General features: G+C 51.9%; 1 protein-coding gene across 2 annotated transcripts in view; it reads left to right on the forward strand.

Moving 5' to 3' along the window:
• The window catches only part of UBE2O (ubiquitin conjugating enzyme E2 O), a 62203-nt gene that overhangs the window by 17264 nt on the left and 17708 nt on the right, over window positions 1-27231 (forward strand). For both annotated transcript variants that reach the window (XM_048064344.2, XM_013178993.3), the window contains exons 2-9: window positions 13577-13636; window positions 19186-19296; window positions 20241-20338; window positions 21842-21905; window positions 23633-23776; window positions 24431-24540; window positions 25345-25495; window positions 26330-26832. In XM_048064344.2, coding sequence (XP_047920301.2) covers window positions 13577-13636; window positions 19186-19296; window positions 20241-20338; window positions 21842-21905; window positions 23633-23776; window positions 24431-24540; window positions 25345-25495; window positions 26330-26832 — 1241 coding nt within the window. The remainder of the gene's footprint in view (window positions 1-13576; window positions 13637-19185; window positions 19297-20240; window positions 20339-21841; window positions 21906-23632; window positions 23777-24430; window positions 24541-25344; window positions 25496-26329; window positions 26833-27231) is intronic.

The raw sequence follows: 27231 nt of genomic DNA on the forward strand, positions 1-27231 counted from the left end.
GCAGCTTTGTGCGTCTTTCAGGGGCTCCTAGGACCCTCCTCACCGTGGCTTTTTGGCAGATCTCAGCCAGCCTCCGTTGTGCCGAGAGGAGGAGGATGCGGAGCACCTCCCCGGCCCTCGGGGAGCGCAGCTTCCTAAATCACCTCGTGTTTTCCTGGAGTGTTTGCAAACCTCCTCGAACTGCGTTTATGGCTCAATGTTTCACCGGGGCCGTGATGGGCTGAAATCCCTCTGTTATAGCTGAAGTCGTTAAAGTGAGGGACGTGTTCTGTGCGCGGCTCCTGACAGGGTCTGGCGGTACAGCAAAGCGCTCGCTTCCCTGCTGTGTATGTGCATAGCGATAGATCCCCATAAAAAAAAAAGTCAGTAGGAAGCAGGCATCAAGCAAATTGCGGTTCCAGGAAATATGGGGCTCCCCGTCAAGGCTAACGGACCCGGTTTAAGAAGGTAAAATGTGTTTTGCAGACGTGGTTATCGATTGCTTGCTCTCCAGGCTGGGTTTGTGCAGGGTATAGCCGCGAAGGCATCCAGGGGTACGCAGCATCCTCTCGGAGTCGTGCCGCTGCAGGGACAGGGATCGGTGGCTGTGTAAGCGATCAGCTGCATCGTTCCTCTTTAGCGTTTTCTTCCTCCGGGCGGAGATAGTCCCGGGGGGCTGTTAGCACAGGTACAGCGCCGGGCTGAGTGCCGCGTCTGCGCTAGGAAGCCGCTGCCTTCCTGCTCCGAGAAGCCAGCGCTTCTTTAAAGAAGGGGGGGAAAAAAAAAACCCCTCTCGCCGACTGGCTGTGTCTGTGTGGAGGCAGATCTGCTGACTCCAGGCAAACGGGCTCTTGCTGCTTTGCGCTCCTGCTGCCTGGAGCGAGCGCTTGTGCCCGTAAGGGCAGAGCTGCCCACGTCCCCCGGGAGAGGCCACGGGGGCAGGGGGATGCTTCAGGTGAAGGACCTCGGCTCGTCCCGCGCCACGAGTCCGAAGGAGGGGTGGGAAGGATGGGAGGGAACAGCCAGCCGTGTGAATGCACGGTGTTCCCCAGAGGTGAGGTCCCAAAATGCCGTTGTAGCGCCCTCTCCAAGCACATCTGCGCTGCAGCATCCCGCAGGCGAGCTTACTGCCCGCTGCGCGGGACGTTAGGCTGGGAGGGGAGCAGAGACGTGGCCCTGAAGTGTTCAAATTCCACGAAAACTTCTTACAAAAGCTGCCAGGAGCAGCCTGCTGAGCTGTACGCAGAGGTGAGGGACGCAGCAAAGCCGTGGGTCTCTGAAATAAATAAAGCTCCTCAGTGCTGCCCTCCTTCTTAAGAAAGTTGTGGTCCTGCGAGGAGTTTACCGTTGTCTGTCCAGTGTCCAGAGGATGCCCGGCTGGCAGGGATTAATTCGAGTATAAGATAGTGACCAAAATCCTTGTATGGGGGGCTACTTAATTTAACTTCAGCAGGTTTAGAATGAGAACTTTGTATTTTATATTAAAAAATCAGAATATCTGGCTTTATTGCTTCTCTGCCATTGCTGTGTGTTCACATCGCTCTGTGACCCCTGTGCCGTTGCTCGGTGCTGCCTTACGCCGGGGGCTGTGACTTGTGTGCACATACCCCTGTGCTTTTTGGCTGCTCGTTTGTCAGGAGAGGGATTGGGGGGGGACACTAAAGAAGGTTCCCTGGTGGATAATCTTGAATTGTCACCTCCAGCGTGGCACCAAATAACCGAACGGCTGCTTGCAGAACAACGTAGGAGAGGTTTCCGTGCAGGTGGTAGGTGTTCTGCTGGGTAGGTGCTGTGTTGGGTAGCTCGTGGTAAGTGCTCTAAGAGTCACCCTAGAAGACACTCAAGGCAAAACGACGATAGTCACGTCGATGCCTGCATTGACAGGTTTTAATATGAAGCTGAAAGCTCCGTGTTCTGGCTGGGGGGTAAGGAAGAAAATGTCAGCCCGCCAGCCTTAGCTGCGCGGGGACGATAGAGCGGTGCCTTGTCCCAGGAGTATTAAATCGGGCTCGGAAGGGCCCTTACACCTCAGTCCCTGTCACGTCATTGCTGTCACCGCTCCGTGTGAGATTTCCTTGGTTATTGCAGGATTTGAAGGTGGTTTGCCTTCGCACTACAGGCCGCACAAGCGGCATGGCAGGGAGGTGGCGAGTTACGCTCGCTCTGGCTGGAGGCGTTTGGGTCTCCCCCCGGCCATTCTGCGAGTGGCGAATTCCCTTCTTGAACAAAAAGGCACGGAACGGCGCAGGGGCTGCAAAACCTCGGTCACCAACCCGGAGCCCCTGGAGCCCGGCGTGCGGGTTGGGCAGGGGCCGCCCCTTCCTTCTGCAGCGGCTGTGTGAGGGAGGGATAACCGAAACTCCTCCAGTGAATAGAAAATGCAGCTGAGGTTTTTTCGGGCAGTGATGCAATTGTGCTGCATTGTCCCGGTGGCATTCACGCGCGCCGGTCTGCAGCGGGAGCTGGGGGAGTGGCCCTGCTGTTTGTCACGGATGAACGCCTGCACGGGGCGCTCACGCTGCCCCCGAATTCGGGGTGGGCTCTCCGTGGTATTCCAGACTCTGAGCTGCTCTTAAAGGCTTAAATTTAATTTATTTTTTTTTTAATATCTGACTTCCCCGTGTGTATATACAGCTGGTTCAGAAGGCGTTGTTATTTAGCAGAAAGCCGTCGCAGAGCACTTGGGGCGGCGTGCAGCCGGCGTTAGCTGTTGTACCTCCTAAATCACCGCCTGCCGGTGTGCTCGGAGGAACCGGAGAGGTGACCCTCGGCTTCTGGCTGTGTCCTGACCGAGGCAGCGGTGCCGGTTTCCCTTGGGAGCCATGTTGCGGAGCATCCCCCAGCCCCGAGCACCCTAAATCCCAACTCGTGGAGCCCGAACTCCAGCCCGAGCATCCCATATCCCCGGGCTCAGCCAACAAACTCACCCACCTCCCGGTGCGCTTTGTGACCAACCTGCTCGGCCTCGGACAGCTCTGCTGTCCCTGCGGCAGCCCTCACGTGTAGCAGAGCAGGGAGGCATTGCAGCGTGTGTTACTCAGCCCCGAATATCCCTCCAAAGGGGTGCTTCAGAGCAGGCACAGACCTCGGCGAGCCCCGAGGGACTGCTGAGCTCCGCGCCCCCGCTGCCCGGCGCTGCCTTGGGAGCGAGCATGACACAGCATTTGCTGTGCTTTCAGCGAGAGCTATTTATACATCGCTTTTCAGCTTTATTTTGTCTCCTCCAGGAGATTCTGTACTCGATAAAATAATCCCACTTAAGTTTATTAAATTTGCCGGAGTTCCCAAGACCTGGGTGAGGGCTGTGGCTTCGCGGCAGGGCCGTTCCCGTGTCTGAGCACGGCTGAACGCGAGGGAATCTCGGTGTTAAGATACGGCAGGTTCGGTCCCCGAAGTAATTTGACCTGCAGGCTGGACTAGGTTTGGCTGCTCGTGTGGACCAAAACAGGCGTGCTGGGGGCTGAAGGAGAACAGGCTGCGACACCGTCCCTCTCCTAGGAGAGAAAATCGCTGCAGTCGCGAAGCATCGCCGGCTGCGCCTGGGGGAAGGGACCCTGGGGAGGTGGCGGTGGAGGCTACGGGTGGGGAAAAAAGGAAAAGGAAAGAGGGGGCTGCATTACGCCCCCCGTCCCGTGGCAGCCTCCTCCGCCGGGGTGCCGCACGGCTGACATCGCACCGAGGAGCTCGGGCTGCGTCCGGGATTTGAAGCAGCTTTATAAATAGCGGCGCTCAAACCGCCTGCGTGTGTGTGCGGGGACTGCGAACGGCGAGGGGAGACCGAAATGTTCCTGGTTTAATTTGTGAACCAGCCCAGAGCGAAAAGAGGAGAGAGAGGAAAAGCAGAAACACCCGTGGAAGCATCTTCCCCTGGTGGATGCAGAGCACACGCCGGGGTGCGGGGGGTCAGACAGGCAGCATTGCTGGCGACTGCAAAGCACAAACGTATGAATTTAAGGCACCTTAAACTGTCCTTTCTCTCCTTTTCGTCTGTTGTCTCAAAGCTGCTTGCAGGTTGTGCCGGCACTGAATGGCTGTGAACAATTAGAAGCTAATTTAGGTGGCTGGTTTGTATTCACAGCAGCAGCGTGTGAGCTAACCGGCTGGAAAGCAGGCGCGGTGATTTTCTGGTGCTGCCTCTCCCTCTCGTTGTTTCCCTGGCAGTTTTTGCAAGGTGGGTTTTTTGCCGTGGGCTAACGACGAGCTCCTGCAGGGCCTCGCTGACCTGTCACGGTGCTTGGTTCGCTGGGCAGAGCTGCCAGCAGCCGCCTCTCAGCTCTGCAAAAAAGTAAAAAAGCCCTCCTTGGTTCGGTTTTGGGGAGGCAAGGAGGACACAGAGCTGTGCGCACGGTTTGCAGGAAAAGTGAGGGAACAAGCCAGTGCTTAAGGAATATTTTTGACAAATATGTTCTTTATTCCTACGCCAAAAGATGTAGAAGGGTGCGGCACGCCTGCAGACCTGCTCGCAAGGCGCAGCAGCCGCGTGGTTTCCCTCGCAGCATCCTTTTTATCCCCCCGGGTGGACGAGGAGGTGCAGCAGCCCCAGTCTTTCCCCCAGGCCTGTCGTTGTGCCCCAGATGCCTCTCGGAGAGGCGAGTGACTGATCCCTGCAGCGCCGATGCCGTCCGGATGGCAGCCCCGGAGCAGTCCAGCCACCAAAACCCACCGTGTCATACCGGCCATCTCCATCCCGGGGTGGCGGTTTGAGGAATTGGTTCAGGTACGCTGAAGAGCCACCAGACGCCCTCTTTTCGTGCGGAAGGAGGGACACGGCTTCATCACCGAGGCTGCTGGGACTCCCAGGAGTCGAGACTGGTGGCCGGAGATCTCCGGCTGTCTCCCTGTCACCCAGGCGAGCTGTCCCTTTGGGGACTCTTCTAGCGAACAGATGCACCTCATTCTTCAGATCCGCTTAGGTTTCTTCAGGCACTGCCAAAAAAACCAGCACAACCATTGCTTGCAGTCTGGGTGGCTGCGTTTACCGAGGCTTCCAGTGCCGCCCCCCGGGGTCCTGGCTGAGCACCGGGCACCTCTCGGCGGGGTCGGGGCGGCTGCACGGGGCTGTGCTGCCCCCGGCTGCTGCCCCACGGCCGGGCATTGCCAGGTCCCCCCTGTGCTGCAGGGGAGGCTTTGAGACGGCCGGCGTGGAAGCAAAATGCTGTCTGCCACTCTGCTCGCTGCGGCCAGCCGGCATCTCCCGTCTCCAGCTGCAGTCTCCTGTAGGTTTTCCAGGTAACAGTGCCATCTGCTGCTGGCTCGCCGCTGTCCGTAGGCAGATGCAGCAGGAGCTCGCCATCAGCCATCTTTCCTGGAAGAAAATGGGTGGGGGGCTGCGGGGATCTGTGCTGCTGGGACGTATCTTCCGTCATAGGCTGCTGCTGGGAAGAAAAACCCTGTAGTTGGGTTAAATCCTGCACCTGGGGGCATCTTAGTAAGGACCAAATGACTCCAGGTGGCTCACTGCTGGACTTGCCGTTCAGTGCAGCTTCTCTCACGAGGTCTCTCCCTCCACGTGTTGTAGTCCTAGCCGTGTATTTTTGAACTTTACTCCCCCCATCTTTAAGCTAAGCATCGTTTTGCTCTTTCTGGATTATTTTTGCTTATCTCTTCCAAGGTTTTGTAAAGCTTTTTCACATGCTGTCTTGCTGCTTTACCCCCTCACCAGACGTTTAACCCCGGCTCACAAGCAGGCGGGTTTCCTGGGGCTTTTCGAGGTTGCTGGTGCTCAGCTTTTAAGCAGGTAGGATGAAAACGGGAGGCTACGGATGCTGGAAATCTGGGAGCTGCTGTTGCTGCCTACAGCTGGCATTCGCCTCCCGAGCAGAGCAAAGGGCAGGGTGGGCTGGTGCAGCTCCCTGCTTGCCTGCTCCCCGGGCTGCTCCTGCCCTCCTCTGCCAGTGCCTCGCTCCCTCTGCTGCGAGAGGCTTCCAGACCCGCTGCTCTCCCTTCAGCCGACCCAGTAACCCTCCCGTCGCCTTGTCCGCCCTCCCCCGAATCGCTGCCGGGGGGCTTTAGCTTCCTCTTTAGATCCATGGGTTCCCCAGCCCCGGGGAATCTGCCTTGCCACGATTTCCAAAACGTCATGTAAGTTTGCAGAGCTACAGGAAAGATTTGTTGGTGGTATAATAAATAACATTTGACGGTCTTGGACAAGGAAAATCCAAGTAAAAGATTTCCTTTTGCTGCGAGAGAGATTTATTTCCGAAGCCAAATTCCTCTGCTCTGAAGCACAGCGTTTACCCACGTTATAATTGAACTTTCTTTGTGTCAAACAACTCCTTCAGGGTTGTTTTTTTGGTGTTTTTTCCCCAAATTCCACTTGTTGGAAAAGGCAAGGAGAGCCTTTCAGCCTTACTGCCAGCAGGCTTGAAGGTGTTTGGGGGGACTGGGGACGCGTCGCTGTGGGTGCTGTGGGGGGGGTTGTGCTTACAGAGGGTGGAAAGAGGTTCTGCCCCCAAAGAACTTTACTGGCCCAAAATATTGGGGGGAACGTGACAGACGGAACCGAAGTGGGGTGGTTAGAAACGCAGAGAGGGGCGAAGTCGTTGCAAGTGCCTCGCAGGCGGCTGTGATGATGGGGAAGGCTCGGAGAGCTCTGGGGTCGGCAGGACACAGCCTCAGGTTTGTGTCTATAACGTGCCATAAAGACAAACCCGAGAGCTGTCAGTTTGTCTTAGGAGAGCTGGGGGTCCCCGGGGAGGCTCCCCACGAGGGCAGATGATATAGAGGCTAATGACGCAGCTGGATTTTGAAACTGCCCCTGTAACAAGCCTCCCCGCCTGCAGCGTCAAAAGGGACCGGTGACAGGAGCCAGCCGTCTGGGATCTCATCGCTTTCCCCAACAAAAGCACCGTGATGTGGTACCGCTCGGCCGTCTGCAGGTAGTGCTGCAAGTGGCGTGACGCAGTATTGATCTCTTCTTGGCTTCCGAGAAGTCCTTTAAAGCATTTATTTCAGTTCTGCGGAGCACCTCCCTGCCTCCCCCCGTCGTCTTCTGCAGCCGAAGTTAACTGTCGGCGCGGGGCTTTGCGCTGCCCGCGACAGCCTCACCAACGAGCTTCTGCACTTTTTTCCGCCAAATGTAGGAAACAAAAGATTTATGCTTGCTGTCCTTCCCCCTTTAACCAACACAGAGGGAAACTGCTCGTGGGTTTTGAGAGTCAGTTTAACACAGGGCACGTTGAATGTTTTTCCTCTTGGTGCAACGTCTGAGTAACTCTAAGTTTTTCCTACTCCCGTAACTCTTTGTGAGCTGTGAAATGCAATGTGGTGTTTTGAGAATGCCAAATGATGTTGAAGTGCAAAACGGTTAAAACTCTGAATTCCTCTAAACGCGTTACCTTGCACCGCTCCATAGCAGGGTGTCGGGAGCTGTGTCCCGCCGCCTTGCTCAGGAACCCACATCGTGCCCCAGAAGGGCACCCGTAAGCAGTGCTGGGCTCCCCAGGCCTCCCGTGTCTCAGGTTTTGAGCTTCTGCCTGGCAGGGCTACACGTGCTCGCCACGTAGGAGTAGCCAGGGCTTGTCACAGGATCAGTGTGGATTTATTCTCGCTGCTCTGCAGCCTCATCCCACAAGAGTTGTTTTTCAAACCCTCTGTTTTCGAGTTTGTCTGCTCTTCGAGGTCGTGCGGTTTTGGTTCTCAGAAGGTCGCGTTTCTCATACCTCTGCCCCGTTCTCCTTTCCCTCCTTCCTCCCTCACAATCCCTGCGTGGCTGCCGGCCTCCAGCTGGCCGGAGCGGTGCTGTGAGCTGCTGCAAGTGTCCCAGAGCAAACCCAGCTCCGCGGGATTCTCTCTTCTGGCTTTTTTTAATCCTCTCCCCTGCTTTTTTCGTACAACACCATATGATCAACGCAGCAGAAACATCTTTCGAGGGAAGTGAGCTTTGGACGTGGAGCGTATTTCCCTCAGAGTCACGTGCGGTGCCGCGGGTAGCGCGTCGATACTGAAACTCTTACAAACGTCTTGGCTTCACGTCTCCTGGATGTTTGAAATCCTGAACCTTTGTCGTCCAGCCCTGTGCATCCAGCCTGTGTTCGGACAGTTGACTTGCGATTTCTGACACCTCCTTTGGATTTAAATAAGACCAGCTCACGCTAAGGTGACTGCTACGCTGCTGTTTTCGCTGAAGAGGACTTGGGTGTGCAGTCAGACCGGGGGGGGTTAAAAACTAAAATAAGCAGGGGGTGCCGACCTGGGCGAGGACGCTTACCTCGGGATGGCTGCTCTCAGTGGCTCGCCCCTCGGCCAGCTCCACGAGCACCCATCCCGCATTCGCCCTGTGCCGGGGCAGCTGCTGGGCTGCTTGGGGCTGGTGGTGGGGTGGCCCCTTGCCCCGCCATCCATCCCGGTCCCCGGCCAGCACTGCCTGCCACGCTTGGCCTTAGCCTTAATTAATTGGTTAGGGAGCACGCTGCCTCTGGGCATCTCTGGCAGGAGGCTGCTTTCCCTATGGCTTGCTGCTAACCTGATTTTTTTTTATATATATTTTTTTCTACGTGGAGCGTCGATGTTCCAAGTTCCCGTGACAACTTGGGAGCTGGCGCGTGGGCGCTGTCCCCTCCAAACCGATGCTGACCTGGGGACTGCAGGGCCCTGGCAGCTGGAGCTGGGGGCCAGGAGGGAAGTACGGGCAGAACTAAAGTCACACTCCTGTCAAACGTGGACAGAGAGCTAGTTCATTCAACGACAGACCCGAAAGGCAGTGTCTTGCCCACCACCCTTTCTTTCTGTTAGCCCTGCTGGGAGAGCTTACTGTCCCCTTTACGAGACAGGCTTTGTAAAATGGCAGGCGATGCTTTCTTTATTTGCAAACGTAGCAGGAGAGCATGGGAGCGGTTAGGGAAGCTGTCCGAGGACTGCTGGGACACGTGGGATGGAGAAGGAGCCGAGAAGGGCTGCTGGTAGCAGGTCTGTGCTGCTCAGAGCCTGGCTTCCCGGCCCTGCTGGTGCCTGCTGCCAGCCAGGACCCTGCTACACTCAAATTTCCAGCTTCCACGACACCCCGTGCCCTTGTGGCTCTTGGTAAGCCGTTGGGTGGATGAACATCCCTCCCGTCATCCAGCAGCTCTGTTGGACACACAGGCTTCGTCTGCAGCGGTCGCGCTTTCCTCCGTGTGTTTTAAGCAGTCACCAAAGGAGAGGGCGGTGACTGCTGCTTTTTGTCCTCCATCCGTATGTGCACGTTCCCAGAGTTCTTATTACAGAGGATGAAATCTGTGGAAAGCGTCAGAAATAGAAGCTGTTCTGTGCAGCGGCTGTGTGGAGGTAGGGGCTGTGGGATCCCACTAGCGCCTTGGGGCAGGTTTTATTCTTTGTTGGTCTCACGCTGCAGCAACGTGAGACAGCACCGACCCGCCGGGAACTTCAGCAGCTTTAACTTGCTCTTGGCGAGGACCAGGTGTCGTCTTCTGAGCCAGGGTGAGCTCTGTCCTGCTGGCGGCTGAGCAGAAGCACGGCTGCGCTGCTGTGGCACACCCAGGTGAAACGTCGGCTCCCAAATCTGCTCCCAAATCACGGAGCTGTGACCTGAGGGTCTGCCCTGGGCAGGGATGGATCAGAGGGGAGAGGTCTCGTCCTTCCCGGTGCCCAGGCGGCCCTGCAGAGTTCTCCAGCCTGGCCGAAGCTGCACGATGCACTGGGAAGTCATCAAATCCTCTGCAAGCCGGTAAGGGCGCCCGTGCAAAACGCCTGGTGAGCTGCGTGCTGCCCTACGTGGAATCAGACGGCCACTGACTTCGTGTAGGATGCGTCCAGTCTTAAAGCTGGCGTTCCCTTCTGCGTTTAAGTTGTTCCCCAGCTTCTGGTCTTGATCTGTGCAGAGCAAGGCAGGGTTTGTTCCTAATTATCTCGTGTGACAACGCTGGAGTGAAACACGGCCGCAGCACAACGAAGCGTCACTGTTTGGAGGTGGAATTATCTTCTCCCTTGGTTTCTCCTGAAGTTAAGTGCCAATGCTCCCTGTGTTGGATAAAACGTTCATTTTTGGGGGTGGATGCTGGTAGCCGGAGCCTGTGCAGAGGTGTTTTTGTCCCCTGTGATGCCACAGGCAAACCTGAGCAGCTGATCAGTGAGCTTAAGCTCTGCCTTTAACCGTGCAGGTAGTGCTGTGAGGGATTTATGGCACCCCCGAGCACTGCCAGTACTGGTTTTGTTCTGACACACAGAGCCAGGGCCGGCTGTGCCCCCACAGCAATCTCCCGTTATTTGTCCGTAACAGCTTCAGAAGCAATTGCTGCTGATTTACCTGCCACGAGACGTGGCGCTGGCCGGTCCCAGTCATCGAAATGAACTGCTCTGGTGCTGATCTGCAGTCAGGAGGTGGCTCTTCGGGGAGGAAAGGGGGCCACGCGTCTCCCGTTTGCTTTGTGGAGTTGAGGGGTTAGGTCCAAGGAGCCGAGATGTGACTTACCCCAGGCTGCCTGCACCTCACTGCCGAATTGTTGGCTGGGGCCAGGTTCCTGCCACAGGTGCTGCTGCAAGTAACCAAAAAGAAAAAAATTTGGTTCAGGGGATGATGAATTTGTTTGCTGCTGTAAGAAATTATCCAACTGACGGGAAGCAATTAAGCTACCAAGGCTTCATGCGCTGATGCTCTTTCCTTCCTCCCAGCCTACCCAGTTTCAGGTGAAAGCAGCGATGGCTGCGTAGCTGCTTGTTGGAGGTGAGGTGACAGCTGGGAGTGGGAACACGGTTGGGTTGGTGCTTGTTCCAAAATAAAAAAACCCAAGTGACCCGTAGCACCCCTGCTGTACGTCTGTGAGAGCGTCGCCGCGCCTGGGGAAGCAGCGGAGGTGGTTTTGGCTGAGCGGCGGCTCTGCCACCGAGCTCGGTGCTGAGCAGCAGAGGGAATAACCAGGTTATAATATAGAATATATATAATATAATTATAATAATATATAATAACTGTTCTGCCTTCAACTTGCTCCCTTCAGCAGCCAGTGCGTTAACCCTGGAACTGCCGGCATCCCTTTTCGCCGGGGTGAAATGTGTGCGCAGTGATGGGCGTCTCAGGTTTGTCTTGTTGAACCTAGATAAACGTGAATTAAAAAAAAAAAAAGGTGATGGGGTAACGCTCTCAACATCCTTGTATTTGAGGTCTTTGGAGGGTGTTGAGCCCAGCCTGGCGCGCGGGAGCCCAGGAGCGGCTGAGCGCAGCGCTGGGGATCTGCTATTTCTCGTTCCCGGGGCTATTACCAGGGCACGTGACGAGAACATAAAACTCTAGTGATGTTAACACCGACTTGCACGGAGGTAAATATAGCAACTGAGCTCGGAGTGCCTATTTTAAAAGTGCTTATAGAGCTCCCTGGCTGCCGAGTGAGGGGGCTCACCTCCAGCTGACGATCGCACACCCGGGTATAACAGACGAGAAGAATGGCTGCGTTCATAAACAGCCCTTCTGCTGTTCCCTCGCTGGGTTTCTTCTGGGGTTTGACAGTCTTTTGTGTGCTGACAGACCTGCTACGTATCCTTGTTGGTGCTGGCATCCTGCCTACTACTTGGCTTGCTTATCCTAGCGTCGAGGCAGGTGGGTCTGGCGCGTGGAGCCGAAAGTGGTTGTGCTGCCTCTGGAACTGGAGGCATCGGGGAAAAGGGTAAACGCAGCTCCTGCAGAGAAAGTTTGGAGCCTTTTGGAAGAAATATTGTGGTTATATCCTTCCGGTGCAGGCGACTGGGAAGGCTCTATTTACGATTTTCAGAGTTACCAGGCAGTGGTGATATTCGTATAGGGTCAGCTTGTCAGTTTGGGTTCTTCGGGTACCGTTCAATACAGAACACAGCGGTATGGCTCTGTGGTGGGTTACGCATGAATTTAATCCAGCATGTGGTGGTCAAATGGCCCTAATACAACTTGAAATAAAAGAAACTATCATTGTACGCTTTGGGTTTTGCAGTAAGAGAACTCCGAAGTTAAACTGCCCCAAATGCTGTCCTTGCAAGTGTGCTTACTGCAGTGGGAGCGTCGCTGCCTGGTTCGGGATGCGAAGGGGCTATCCGCGCGGTACCTGAACGAATCATTTGAGGAAGCGTTATAAAAATTGATGTCTATCTATACCCCGGTGGGATGTGGGAGGCGATGAAAACACTTCCCCAGTCTGGAAATGGGCTGTGGGAGGCTTCAGGTTTCCCATTCCGGTGGAGTCCTGACTCCAGCAGCTGGTCTAAAAGCCTAGCTGGCTGCCTCCCTTCCTCCCTTACTGAAACACGCTCTCAAGAAGGCAAGAAATACTCAGGTGCTTTGGTTCGATTCCGGATCCTGTCCGCAGATTATAGATTTATGTCTGATTTAGTATTGCAGGCTGTAGGCCAGGGCGTGGGCTAGGCTGAAATGCTGACGAAGCACGGTGGATTTTGGGCTGGGGATCAAGGAGAAGCGGCGTGTGCAGCAGCAGCAGCGAGGTGAATTCAAAGGAAGATGTGAAAGAGCGTCCCTGACGCTCAGCTCCCGTGGTGCTTCCCAAAACGCCCCGGCTGTAATTAGTGTGTTTGCGTCGGTGCAGCACGCTGAGCTCTGCAAATACATTCATGAGCAGTGAAATGCAGCTGAAAGTTGTCCCCGATCAGCAGAAGGAAGCCGTAGCTGAATTTCTGGGGGGCTGAGCAAGCCTGGGACTGCCCTTCAGCCTCGTGGCCTCCCTGTCGGTGTGCTTAGGATGTTAGCCCTTGTACAGCGTTTTTGTAGTGCGTTAGGTGGGAACTGCATTTTGTAGTTCCGAGCCTGTTAATAACACGTAATGAAAGAGCCCGCAAGCAGCGCTCTGAAGCAGTTCGATGACGGATCTCTGCTGGAAGGACGTGGCTTGGTGAACTGGCCCGAAACGCCTGCAGATCCATCAGGCAACGCCTCCCCGTACCAGTAACGGGTCCTGGTGCCACAGCTCTGTGTGTGTAGGGTAGGTGCCGGTGGCCCGGCTGCCTCTCCTGGTGCCAGCACCGGCTCCTCGCAGCAAGTGCTGTGTCAGGAAGCGGGGTGCGAGCGGTGCTGTGGCTTCATCCGTGCTGTTTCTGATGTTTTGTGTTGCCTGCATGGACCTGCAGGCTAATGAGTGCAGCAAGAGACTTTTCTTTTTAGGCAAGTGCTTGCTGCAATGAGTTTGACACCAGAGCCCGTTCCTGCTGGCTAGGTCTTCTCACCATAGTGCTTCTTGCTTAAAATGCTCCAGGCCAAATGGGATTTCCAGGGGTATTTAGGGAGCATCTTGGGTGAAAAACATGCAGAAGAAGGCACAGAAGCGTGGTGTGGCGCGCTGCTTCGTGTGTCTCCTGTCTCCCCTACTGCAGAGACTGGGTGTGGGTGGGAAGTAGTGTGATGCCGGCGGAGGATGAGGAAGGGGGCACTAGGTCAGGATGTCTGCGCCCCTTTTTGTGTTTGTAATCAGGGAGGGATCACCTGGCTGCTGTGTTTCAGGTCTGCCGACGGCATTTTGCAAGTTTTCCAAGGAGGTTAACTCCATATGTGGAGGTGCCTCAGCATCCTCTGCTGAAAGCCTCTCCAGTCCAGAGGGATGGGGCACTGTTTGTGTTTGTCATGTCATTTCTGACCTAGCGTCACCTGGGCTCACTAAATCCAGTATTTCTTTTTTTTTTTTCCCCTCAGCTGAAGCTTGAAGATCGCTCTGTCGTCCCTCGAGATGTGGTCAGACACATGAGCTCCAGCGTAAGTGCTTTTTTCCTTGTCCCTTTTTGACCATAACGCTGCTGCATGGATTTCTGAGGCTTGCCAAATTGCCTGAATGGAACTGAACGGTAAAGCTTTGAGTGTGTTCTATTTTTAGTGTGTTTAATAGACCTAGCAGCATCCTTTGAAAATGAAATGCTGATAAGGCTGCCTCGCTGCTGCTGCTGCGTATCTGCAAAGGTCTCCTGAGCAGGCAAGCCTGGGAATGTCAGGTAATGAGACGAGCAGCTCCTCTAAACCTGGCACCATTTAAGTTTTAAATCAAGTCAGTGTGAGCTGTGGGGAGTGTGGACCTGCTCTCCCTGACCTGATGGGGAAGCTGGAGCAGAGGCAGGTCGCTCGATCCCTGTGCGCCTTTTGGTGTGCCGTGGTAGAAAAACAGGAGGAAATATTTTCAGGGAGACCTCTTAATCTGCAGTGAGCACCATCTTGTCTGATTGCTCCCAGAAGAAATGCAGCAAATCCCAACTCTCCTGGAGCAAGACACACGCTGAAGTATCTGCCACAGCTAGGTTGGCAGAAAGCAAGCTGGTTCTTAATCAGCAGCCTGCCATCGTTACCTTTACTACTCCCGGATGCTATTTTAAGTCCTAGTCATTTTGTTCTGGTTTTACAGCATTTGTGCTTGTCAGAGACGCGTGGATTTGCTTTTTGTGGGGAATACTGGGAACGCTGTTCCGTATCGATTATCAAATGAGATGTGATCTCTTCAGGAGCTTAGCTGGGCTGGCGGTTCCTTGCTGCTGCTAACACCTAACCTGTAACCTCGAGCCATATGGCCTGCCATGTGTACGCTCGCATCTTCCCTTGACTTGCTTCCAGCAGCGTAGCTACCGAGGCTGTGATGAAGCCGGCAGCTGGCCACGGCCTGCTGCAGTTGCACCACATGGCGTGCAGCCTGGTGCAGGGATGGAGAAGTCCCTTCCCTGACCTGGCTGGGTGCTTCAAATAAAGCCCTTTTATTTGTCAGTTAAAGGGAAAAAACAGTAAGCCCATCCCTTTTGCGTGGAATGTTCTGAGGAGAAGAAAAGAGTGAAAAGAACTTGAAGGGTAATTAGGAAAATGCTGAAACAAAGCATTTCCTTAAGAAATTGAATTCTTGTTTGAAATGGAAATTTGACTTCAAGATACCTTACTAAAACTGCAGCTTTATGAAAACGTTTTACTCCAAAACAAAGAACTGCTAGCAAATAGAAATATCAGCTGTTCACACTGCTGTCCCTGGCCCAGCTGGGCACTGTGGTTATCCTTGCTCAAAGAAGGATGTTTCGAGTCCTGCCTCTCAATTGTCTGTTCTCCAATGCTTGGTACTATCCTGAAAGCTTAAAATGACTGTGAGTTGTTTTCTTCTTGGCAAATGTGGATGTGCTTCTTTCGTTTGTGATTTCCGTAGTCACCTAAGCAGAAATTGGCTTCTCTAGCTTGCTGCACGGGTATCGGTAGCTGCATTGGTGTGTCCCAGCAGGTGCACGCTCCTTTCTTGTCTGTTTGCATGCTTAAACAACGGCATTTACTTGACCATTTGTACTAGTGGCTGGTAACGTCATGTTTTATCGATGGAATGGAGAGTGCATAACTCAGTTTTTCTCCCCTCTATTCAAAAGCATAGCAAATCTGAAGACGACTTACATTTCACCTTACCATCAAGTATATTTTAAATATCAGTGGTAAAAGAAAAAATAAACCCCTTTCCATCCCAAAGAAAACCTTTACTCACCAGATGTATTGCAAAAATTACCAAAGTCTTTAAAATAGAAAATTTGCAAGTGTCAGCCTGCCAAATTCAGGATGTGGGATGGTTGCCCTGCACCAGTTGGCCTGGCAAATGCACAATGTGGAACTTATTCTGTATTCACCACACTCTCCTCGGGCTTGTTTTTAACCTTGAGCGGGAAGGACTTGAAATCCTCCGTTCCTCAAGAGAAGGGAGCTGACTCAAATTCGTGTGCTTCTCGTCTAGCGTTGAGCGTGAGGAAAGAAAGCTTCGGGGTCTGAAGCGTAAAATGAGATCATTTTCCCTGAATGCGGTTGGGCCCCCACAGGTCTAATCCAGATGGATGAGGAACGGTGGCAGACTTCATTTTTCCAGGTGATACGCTAGCTTGGGGAGAAGATTTAGAAGTGGGTCTGTAATCTGTCAGACACCTGGATTTTGTTGCTTCAAAGGCTGCCGGGCGCTGCTGTCCTCTCTAAAGGAAGGGATTAAGAGGGTGGCGTAATTAGAAGGGAGCATTGAGGGAATGAGTAGAAGGACAGGAGGCACAAAATGGGGGATGTGCTTGCTGAGCTGCCGTTCTCTCAGATGGGGTCATGAAAAGAATCGTTTTGCTGTCCATGCACTGCTTAAATACTGAGCATCTCCACCGTGGTGTATGCTGTTGTGGGCACCAGAAGAAGCAGGAAGAGCATTTGGGGAGAAAACTGAATTTTGGTGCGAATGGGGCTGGAATCCACCGGCTCTGCTAGCAAGCCTGCAGTGCCCACAAAGATCAGTCACCTCCCCTTGCCAGTGCTGCTGGTGGGATTGAGGGGGATTTTTTTTTTATACCGAAACTGAAACGTGGGCTTGTTTCAGATGGTCCCTCCTTTATCTAAGAGGCAGATCGGGACGGTTGTGTTTGGGCAGGGCGGCGGGGAGCCGAGCTCTGGCCTGGAAGACGAGACAAGTTGGCGACGTCTCGCCTGGGGACCGCAGTGCTGCGCGCTGCTGTAACCTCCCGGCGTGATTCAGCAGAACCTCCCCGCTGCAAGGCTGCCTGCCCTGTCGCAGGCTAATGCTTCATGTGACAGCAGAGTAAATAAACTGATATTAACAAAGGTTCGGTGGCAGGTGAGAGAGGAGAGCTGTGATTCAACAGTCCTGTAGCTTCTAAGGCTGCTCGCAGCGTTGATCCTTGCTTTCTTAGCAGTCACGTACAGAGCTCTGTTCCTGCTCAAGCATTTTAGTAACTGGAAGGGGAAGCGAGCCGAACAAACCCCGTGCTCCTGCCCGTGACTAGGCAGCATCCAACTGCAGTAAATGGGAGCTGTGAGTGCGAGGCACTGGGATACTGATGTGGTACTGGTTTCATTTGTTTGGCGCTGGTGGCAGAAGGGTTTTTGCCATGGGAAAGCTGGTGCTTCGTAAGTTGGTATAGACAGGGTGACGGACTCGAATCCCAGAGCAGCAGCTTGCTTCGTGCTCTGCCTGAAGGGAATCTTGAAGGGAATCTGCACCTAGCGTGGGTTGGGGGTAGGTGAAGGGCACAGGGCCTCCATAATCTGTCCTTAGCTGGTATCATTATTTGCACAGGGACATTGCAGCATGGAGGGAGAAACTCTGCTGCCTGCTCCTTAGCACCAGTTCCTGTAATCTCTCCGCAGACACAGCCTCCTCACAAGGCCTGTGGGGACTCTTGCAGAGCAGACTGCTCTCAGCTGTCCTTGCTCAGGCGTTCCCTCAGCACCGCGAGGTCCCCGGGGCCGGCCGCAAGTACAGGCAGGCCTGCGGGGTGCTGCAGGGCACCTTTGGGTGCTCTCCGGTGAAAGGCAGGGTTTCAGCCCAGAGACGAGACGATCCACAGAAACCACAGGTGCTGGATTGTACCACGTCTCAGAAATGCTGATAAAGGAAATAAATCCTGAAATGCTCAGTGTAGGACAAGGGGGTTGGTTTTTTTGTTTTTGTTTTTTGTTGTACTCTGGCTACAAAGCAATCTAAAACACAAATTAACCAAACCCTAAACTGCAGCGGATGGGCTGAGGCTGGATTTGAGCATATTTAAATAGCTTAAGGTGGAGGAAAGGCAGGGTGAGTGGTTGTGCTTTGGCTTTTGGAAGCCGTGAGCTTCAGCTGAGCAGGTGCCACTTGTGAGCAGGCCTCGCTCATCTGCGGCTGGAGCCGTGCTGGCAGCGGCTGTGGTGAATCAGGCGTAGCCCTGGCAAAGCCTGCTCGGGGCTCTCCGAAGGTGAGAGAGAACAGCAGGGCTCTGCTGGGCTCCTCCTGGCTCTGCTGGGCCCTCCTGGCTCAGCCGGGCTCCTCCTGGCAGGCCTCGCGGGCCGCAAGCTGCGTCAGGCTTAGCCGCATCCATCAGCGCAGCTCCGTCTGGGAGAGGCTTCCTTTTGCTTCCCAGCCTTTGTAGAAAGAAATGGCAGAAATCTGTGGGGCAGCTGGAAGGGACGAACCCCTGCTGCCTCGAGCTGTGCCAGCCCAGCTCTCCCAGCCTCCTGGCACAGCTCCGCTCGGGCAGCACGCGGGGACGCTGCTGTCCCCGACGCCTCCGCGGGAGCTGTGGGTACAGGGTCAGTGCGGTGCGAGGAGGGGGCTTGCAGCAGGCAGGTGGAGAGGCAGACGGACAAGGGGGCAGAGCAATCTGTCCAGGAATTACCCTGGACTGCATGCATCTGCAGGGTGTCTTTGCTCGAACTGCCAGGCCCCGTGTTGAGATGAGCACCAGCAAACTCGTGAGCTCCCCAAAGGGCTGCCGAGGGCTCTGGGTGAAAGCCTTGAATAAATATTTGATACGGTCAAAAGAACAGCGTGCTTATAAGCAAACCGAGCAAACAAATCCACTTCTCACGGGGCATAAGCCCTTCAAGTGTTATGCTCAAGTCCTGTTGGAGCAGTGACCTTGATGTTTCAGATAAGGACAGCTTCAGGAGTTGCTGTCGGATTGCCTCAGCCAGCTTTCATAGTGGACTCCGGTCTTTAATAAATAAAAGTATGGATTGTCCCAGCTGTCAGCAGGCCAGGGCAGCTGCCGCATTTGACAGTGTTTGGGTTAGCAGCCCTTCCTTGCAGGCCTCTGCCATATGTGTAAGCAACGTGCACACTGCGTGCTCCCTGCCAAGCAAGCCCCAGAAGGCTCTTGACAGCATGCGGTATTTTTCTTGGGGACAGAAAAAAAATAAATACAACTTTTTTAGCGAAGTGATGGAGATAATGACAGCCATCTCATAATTGGACCAACTGTAAATTATCTGGCTTGAAACCTTGAAATCTGAAAGGTGCCAGATTTTTTTTTTTGCGTAGCAGCAAGTGATGGCCATTGATAAAGTCCTCCAAAATCAAGCTTTAAATGAGGTGTCACAGATTGCTTTAAAGAATTCTTGTGTTCTGGGGTTGATCTACCCTGCCTTTGTTGGTTCAGGGCAATATCTGCATGATGGTCCTACGGAATTGCAAAGATCTGCTCGCTTGCGTAGACTAAACAGCCACGCAGATTTGAAAACAAATAAATTCTAATCACCTGACAGTGTTGTCTTATTTGACCAGATACCAGAGTCTCTGGGCTGCTTCGTTAGCAGCCATTGCAGATTTTAACTGGGAAGAAAATGGCACAGGTCTTTAATAGCGATGTCAACCTCGGAGTTGTTTTAAGATCACGTGAAATCCCTCATCAGAGCAAGGATCTGAGTGCTGAGAGGAGGGCACTCAGACTCTGCTCCTGAGACTTGTTTCTGCACCTCCTGTCTGTGCATAGAGCATGTACGTGTGTATGTAGGGCCTTTTCTAGGTTATAACCCCTTTTTCTCTTTTGTGATTTCAGGACAGCCAGTGTGGGACTGTGATTGATGTCAACATAGAGTGTGCTGTGAAGCTGGTAGGAACCAACTGCATCCTTTACCCTGTCAACAGCAAAGACCTGCAACATATCTGGGTGAGAATGCAGCCAAAATAAACACTGGAGCCAGAGCTCTGTTGTTTAGAGGGGTGCTGCTGTATTCTAAGCAATGCATGCAAGGGAAGCAGCCATATTGTGCAAGATGCATCTGCAGCTTGGTTTTATTTTAGGCATACAGAAAACATCCTCCCTGCAAGAAGATGCAGTAGCTCCTCTTCTCCCCATCTGTTCTGTGTTTCTGATCACATTGCTGAGATCAAATTGGCTTGGAGGGCTAGGTTGTGATTAAATTGGGTGAGAGCTTCTGTGCTGAGATTGGTGCCTGATTGGGGCAGCCCCATTGTACTGGCACAGTGCTTTCGAGCTGCAATATCATTACTTGTTAAACAGGCTATAAAAACGCTAAGAGGAGTCAAGCTGAAACTGCAACGTACCTGGTTCTCTCACTTGAGTGGGTGGGGGGGGGTTTCAGATGTTAAGTGGTATAGGTTTTTATCATTCTGGTTGCTCTGAGAAAAAAAATGATTCGGGAGTGAACAGGAGGAGTGTCAGGACCCTTCTCAAGAAACGTCCTGTGGAAAGGCAGGGGGATACAGGCTTCTCTGCCCGGGATTGAATATTAGGCTCAGTGATGAAAATAAATAATGATTAGTTGTTAAAGTTAGCTGATGGCAAGAGCGAGTATGCCCCTCCTTTGCAGAGTAGCTTTTGAACAGAATGGGACACTTGACATAGCAAGTTTAAGATCTGAGGAAAAATCCCACAGAGTCAGAGCTTTTTAAATGGAGAATCCAGGCTGTGTTCTGACTGTCGAGCAAACTCCTCGGTGTATCTTAATTCTAGCTTACAGCGAGGTCTGCAGTTGCTGCCCTAATCCCCTTTTGGGATTGCTATCCAGTCTGTGTTGTGTGAGAATTTACTTGATGGCTCAAAGTACAAGGGCTGCGATTTATAAGGTTTGTTTTCTGTTTTCTTCGTAGCCCTTCATGTATGGTGACTACATAGCCTATGACTGCTGGCTGGGCAAGGTCTATGATTTGAAGAACCAGGTCATCCTCAAGCTTTCCAATGGAGCCAGGTACTTCTTTCTGTTGAATACTCTCCCCCTTCAGTTTCATGATCCTGATCTATTTTAGGAGAACTAGAAACAGGCTGGGCTTCCCATTCACATACTGTTAATTTGTCTGCTTGCTGTATCTTCAGATGCAGAGTAAGAATACATCTTTCTCTGCAATTATCAAGGTTCAGTGATCACCCTCTGGAAAATGTGTTATCTGAAAGGTGTCATTTTTTTCACTGCCAGCAGATCAGTTCTCCAGAACTAAAATATGTTAATATTTCTGCTCTTCTGCCCTGGAAAAATGGCTGGTTAAGACAGATCACGTATTCCAAACCTCAGTAGGAGAGCATACCTTCACTGAGATGCAGGGAGGGAAGCTTCTTACCTTTAAACATCTGCAAAAACGTGGAAAATTGCAGGCTAGTGCTTTTTATTAAAGCTGAAAAAGCAGCTCAAGATGGAACTTGAGCTCTTAAGGTCAGCCTTGCTTTATCTTCACTGTTATTTGCAACAGCATTAGGAATGTTGTTTTTTAATGAAGATGTAATCGAAAGTCGTAACTCTAGAGGGAGATTTAACCAGGAACATTGGAACAAATATCTCATTACCTTAATTTATGGTTCTGCAAAGCTAGTAAAATGATTTGAATTTGGTTTCTTGTGCATGTCAGGCAGTTACTTATAAACTAAAACCTTCTGAACTCATTAGGTTCGCTGTTACTGAGGCCTGTCTTGTCCAACAAACTTTGTTATTGATGCAAGGGAATTAGTGGGGGGCCAAAAGGCACATGGGTCATGCAGCTGGGAAACAACCCATCTGTCTTGTAAATTGAATGATGACAATTTTAAATATATAAATGAGTTTTAAAAAGCTTGCAGCCAGCTCTGAATCTTTCTCAGAGAAGTGAGCAATGCAAGAGCTATAACAGATTATTGGTGGATGCTTCTGTGATGTTTTTGATTTTTAGCTTTTGGTTAATCCGGACTGGAAGGCTCTTAAAAACATGTTAAACTGGGAGTGAAAAATAGCTGCACTTCTCTCTCTGTACTGTCTGCAGTTACTGGTGGAATTTAAAATCTTGCTTGGTGTCTGTTACCAGCTCATGCGTAGCTGTGTCAAATGAGGTAACTGTTTTCAAAATCTCTTCCTAATGAATCATTTGAAATCCCACCAGAACTTACTCTGGAAATGAAGCTATTACTGAAGCAAGCATACCCAAATTGCCTTTAGTTTCCAGTGGCAGTGTGAATAACAAACGGGACGTTTGCAGCAGACAAATCTTGTCCAGTGCCCTGCGTATTACTTAATTTATTTTTTTAACTTGCTGAATGGAGCCTTTTAATACCAGGCAGTGTTTTTTATAGCTTGTCCGTAGCCAGCTCTGCTCTGGACCATAAAGGCTCAGCAATATGCTGCTGGGCATATGGGCAGAGTTGCTCAGGCAGCAGCTGTTAATTTGGTGCTGTTTGCTTTTGAGGTGGATGGCTCTGGAAGTGTGACCGTGTCTCTTCTGTTTTCCAGGTGTTCTATGAGTACAGAAGATGGAGCCAAGCTGTATGACGTTTGTCCTCACGTCAGTGACTCGGTGAGCTTCTGGTTCTCCTGAGAGTCCTTCTGATCAGCTTTCTGCGTAGGAGGGAGGGCGGAAGGCAAAACTGTAGTCGTTCATTAACGTTAAAAATTAAATGATGCATCACAGCTGAAAATCACTTAACTAGATCTTCTCTGAAATGTAATAGGTTGTAGCTTAAAGGTAATGTTAATGAGCAGGTTTGGAGGAGGTATTACAATTAGTGCATATCCAGCTGCATTCTTTGCGAACAGCTCGCATAACATGCAGTCAGCTGGCTGGTGTCAAGGCAGTTCCCTGTCTCTTCATTATATCTGTACATGCTTGAAAAGGCCCTTGCTCCATTTAATACTTTTAAATTTCACGTTTTCTTCTGGAAGAGGGCATCTCGTTTAAAAGGTGTTCTAGATTGTGTAAAACACTGTCTGTTGCTGTTGGAGTCCATTGCATTCCCTGAATGGAGTCCTGCCGTCATACTGGCATTTTCCAAATCAGGTGATGGGGAAGGTTTTGCTAGCCTGTCAGCTGAAACATGGGGTTCCCTGTGTGATGGTGGAATCTAGATTTCCTTACCTTCCAAGGCAGACAATAGCTTGCTTGTCCTCCCAAGTAGCATCAGCGGGGCCTTGCTGCATTCCCGGCAGCTTTACTGGGAATCGACTGAGAGAATGACGTAATTCTTAAAAACTAACATTACAGTCAGCCCTTATCCTTCCCAGCCTTCAAAGCAAAGATCTAAAACTTCATTTCTGTTTGCCTGTTTCTTCAGAGTAAATGGAATATCATTTTAATAGGATGCGCTGCTGTGGTTTCTTGTCCTGTACAGAAAAGGTGTGGTCTGTTGCTAGACGTTCTCCAGTATTTTAGTCTCTGCTGCTTTGGGCTGTACAGCATGTTTTGTGCTTGTTAATTTGATGTTGTAGCAGCATCCAGCTTTTAGGTACCTGGTTTTGAGATCTTTTTTGGAGTCAGGCTGCCTTTAAAGTGCACGTAGTCTTCTAGAGGCTTGCAGTTTCACCTGAGACGTGAGTTGTCTCCAGTGTTAGTCGATCCTGTGTGCAGAATTGCTGTGTTGGAAACATGCCTGATTTAGATCTTGTCGCACTGCTCTTATCCTTTCTGACAAATTACAAGACTCCATACATTTTTGTACTCTGTATTCTCTCTAAACTGCTCTGTCCGCCCCCACATTCTGAGTCTTTGGCTCTTCAAATCACTCCAAATATTAGCGGAAAAGCGTTCTAGGGAAGTAATTGTTTTGTGTACAGTCCTGTTTTGTTTTCAGAGGGCTGTCACATTGACTAATCCACCTAAGACAAAAGGAATACTCACAAATTGAATTTGACAGAGGAGTGAAGGCAGGATCCCTCTGGCTGCCGGAAAGCTGTAGGTGCTCGAACTGGAGCGTGGCAAAGACGGGGTGTCCCTCCGCAGGATTGAGCCCACCTCGGCTGCCTTGTTACTGAGAACGTTTGTGTGAAATCCGTATCTCTTGTTTCTTGCAAGTACCTTTGCTTCTCCCACACTGAGTCATAATCCCGTATGAATGTGTGATCGAGTGGGTTGCTATAGAAACTGCTAGGTTGATTTCGGGAGGAGAATGAACTTTAAGAGATGGGCAACTTGCAAGCGAGACTTTTTCCTCTCTGATTAGTCTTACTGATCACGGATGAGGGAAGAGAAACGTTGGAATCTTAAAACTCAAGCCCTTTATGTTTTTTTTTCCTCCCTTTCCCCTACAGGGTCTCTTCTTTGATGATTCATATGGCTTTTATCCTGGGCAAGTCCTCATCGGGCCTTCTAAAGTCTTTTCCAGTGTGCAGTGGCTCTCGGGTGTGAAGCCCGTTCTGAGCACAAAAAGCAAGTTCAGAGTGGTGGTGGAAGAGGTAAGGATTGACGAGCTGACACACGGCCACTTTCTGCACAGAATGGGTCCTTGGCTGGCGTTTTGGAGCAGAGTCAGCTTGCCATGGTAACCTTCCCAGAGCAAACGCGCTGGGGCTCTGTTCTTCTGCAGTGACAAATTTCTCGTTGGGGACTGACGGGACTTTGGAGCAGGGTTTGGCTCTTCCTCCCGAGGGTCCCTGCTGGCACCCCGTGAGATGATCCTGTGCCAGTACACTTAAAGGCCTGTGTGGCTGATCGTTAGGGTAGTGGAAGCACCTCTTCTATTGAAACTTAATGTTGCATGCTGTCCAAAAAGGGAGAAATGTTGCTGACTCCGTGCTGAAAGAGGGAGCAGCTCCAAGTCCATTAGCATGTCTCTTTGTGACATTGGGCTGCTGATTTGTATATACTGTAGCTCCCTTCCAAAGCCAGATGTCTCTCTTAAAGTTTAAAAACTGTAGGAGCTCTCCGTGTTGCCCAGAGCCGTGCTATGGGATTGCTGCAGTGGCTCTGGATGCACTGAAACGCGCTTTGCCATCTTCAGTGACAAAAGCAGGTTTGCTGCTTTCCTGTGCTGCAGCTTTCAGATCCTAGACGCTGCTGTAGGAAAGCCTCTGAAAAATTAAATGTCTTTGTCTCCCTTTACATTGCAGGTGCAGGTGGTAGAACTAAAAGTTACTTGGATCACTAAAAGCTTTTGTCCTGGAGGTACTGACAGTGTGAGCCCTCCCCCCTCTGTGATCAGCCAGGAGAACCTGTCCAGGTGAGGGCAGTTGGAAATCTCTTCTCTGCACAAACTGGGGGTGACGTGCCTGCAGCTGATCAGACACAAAGCTGCTGTTTGCAGTTCTTTTCTGCCTTGTTATATGCCTGTATTTCAGAGGTTCAAAAAGGTGAAGGAATAGCTTCCAAATGAGTTGAGCAGGCCCTTGAGTTACCGCTACAAGGGCTAGCATCCTGCTGTTCTCTCCAAGTGCTTTCCAGCCAACGAGTGCATAGAGGAAAGTGGTGTCTAGCAACTGCTCGCTTCTTCCCTTGTCCTTCCATTTGTGCCTGAAGCAGGCTTCACCTTTTAAATGTGTGTTTGTGCAGCAGGCAATAAAGTGTCCCGCTCTAGACACGAGCTGTTGCTGAAGGAGCATCTGGTGCCCTCTGCAGGCTGCAGCTGCAAAGATGAGCTGGACAAAATTCAGACAGAAAAGTCAGATGAGTAATAGCACAATGCAGCACAGTCCTGTCTGGAGCTCCGAGGGAGGCTGGAGGAGGGGAGCTCTCCAAAGACAGCAAAAAACAATGCCAACTTCAAATGCCTCTTGGCAGCTGTTGCTGGGAGGGGGAACCAGAGGGAGAGGAGCAACTGGTGTCCCACCCAAACCCTTTGTATCCCCACCCGGTCCCTAGTGAGATTTTCCCACTCCTCCTTTATAATTGTGTGCCTGGGAAGGATTTGGTGCGGTTTTAGCTTCTGGCACCCCAGAAGAAGCCTCAGTGGCATGAGGATATGGTCGCAGCTAGGTTCTGTTACTGCTTTCACACTGTGCTCATGGCTCTCCTCCCGTCCTACCAGGGTAAAGCGTCTGGGGTGCTTTGACCATGCCCAAAGGCAGCTCGGGGAGAGGTGCCTCTATGTGTTCCCAGACAAAGTGGAGCCTGCAAAAATCACCTGTGAATGCCCGGAGAGGAACTGCGTCCTGGGTGAAGGATCGGTTGCCAAAAAGGTGAGCTGAGGGGTGGAGGGAGGGAGATGTGACTTCTCAAATCATTTCTGATCGCTGCGGCTTTTAAAGCAGAGATCTTCCTGGTAGTCATGTGGTCTGAAATGCCGCTCCTGGAGCAGTTGTTGTAAAGAGTAATGGCTTGTTGTTGCCAGCAACCAAGTCACCTTGTGCAGCAATTTTGCTGCCCGGGCGAGGCATGCAGCTAATGCCCCCAGAGAACATGAACAGGACACTGAACACAGAGGTGTCACCTTGCAGGGGTGAAGCTGTGCTCTGACAGCCCGGACTTGGGCGCATGTCGCTTTCATTAACATAACCTCAGATTTTTAACGGAGCTGAACTATTCAGGTAAATCCTTGCTACAGTGATACAAAGAAGCCTTCCCTTCCTAGGCCTAATGAGTCAGGCTATGATTCCTACACCCTGGCTGTAGAGCAGCGGTGTTCCTAGAATAACAGGATATCAGCAGTGTGGACGGTGACCTCCCCGCACAGCTGCGCCTGTTACATAGATTAACTGCTGCAGCCTGTTGTGACCTTCCATCACAAAAAGTTCAGAGCTTGCTTAAAATAGCCTGAAAGAGCCAAACTGCCTTCCTACGGACGAGTCTGATGCTGCTCTAGAGCTGGCTGGTGTTTGCTCCTGAGCAGAGCAGTGCTGAGATGGCTGCAGTGTGCTCTCGCCAGCATGACTTGCTGGTTTGCAGAATACTCCGGTGTCGTGAAATGTGCAGAGGCCCACGGGGTGCTGTATCCTTCTGTACAAAGTCACCTGTTCCTAGGTAGCTTGCTGAGTGTACAAGCATGTTGTCTGACCCACGTCTGCTTTCTGTAGGTGAGGAGGCTGCTGAAGAAGCAGATAGTGAAGATCATGTCGTGCTCCCCGGAGTCTCAGGGTACCACTGAAGCCCCTGACAAAGAGTCTGCTACAGCCGCTGACCAGAAAGCAGAAGACATTAAGCCTGGATCGAAGTGTGAGCTGGATGACTCTTCCAACAGCGCACCGAGTGCAGGGGAGAGAAAGGAGGAGCAGCCTGAAGAAACGGGGAAAGAGAAAGGGGGAGCAGCAGCGCGACAGCAGCAGCCTCCCTACCTGCTGAAAGACGAGGCACCGTCTGACTACCGGCTTCAGTCCATGGAGCAAGATGCTGATGACGAGGCAGCCGATGACACCGATGATACTAGCTCTGTCACCTCTTCTGCCAGCTCTACCGCCTCGTCCCAGAGCGGCAGCGGCACCGGCCGCAAGAAGAGCATCCCCCTCTCCATCAAAAACCTGAAGCGGAAGCACAAGAAGAAGAAGACCAAGATTTCAAGAGAGTTTAAGCCAGGAGACAGGTGAGCTGGCTTTTCCAAACTCAGGTATAGGTGCCAAAATCTCCTTTATCAAAGCTCTCAGATGTTAACCACCTCCTCAGCTTGGGTGGAGGCTGATGGTGTGCCTCGTGTTAGGACACTGCTTGGTAGTCACCAGCAGTGATTGTTTTGTGATAACTGAGCAGTGACCTGTGTGAAATCAGCTTGGTCTCCGTCCAACTCGTGATGAAACTGGGGCCACGTGATTTGACACCGATGCTACTCTATTTCTGCTGTGCCTCGGGGCATCGCCGGAATATCTGTGCTGCGCTAGGCTCTGTACGCAGAGAAGGAGGCGTATAAAGATTGCACAGCTTAAACGTGACACTAATTGGCCACCTCGCTGGCAGCTTCTGCAGAGAGGCTGAGGACAGACCACGA

This window comes from Anser cygnoides, chromosome 19 (assembly GCF_040182565.1).
Source record: "Anser cygnoides isolate HZ-2024a breed goose chromosome 19, Taihu_goose_T2T_genome, whole genome shotgun sequence".
NCBI classification, from domain to species: Eukaryota; Metazoa; Chordata; class Aves; order Anseriformes; family Anatidae; genus Anser; species Anser cygnoides.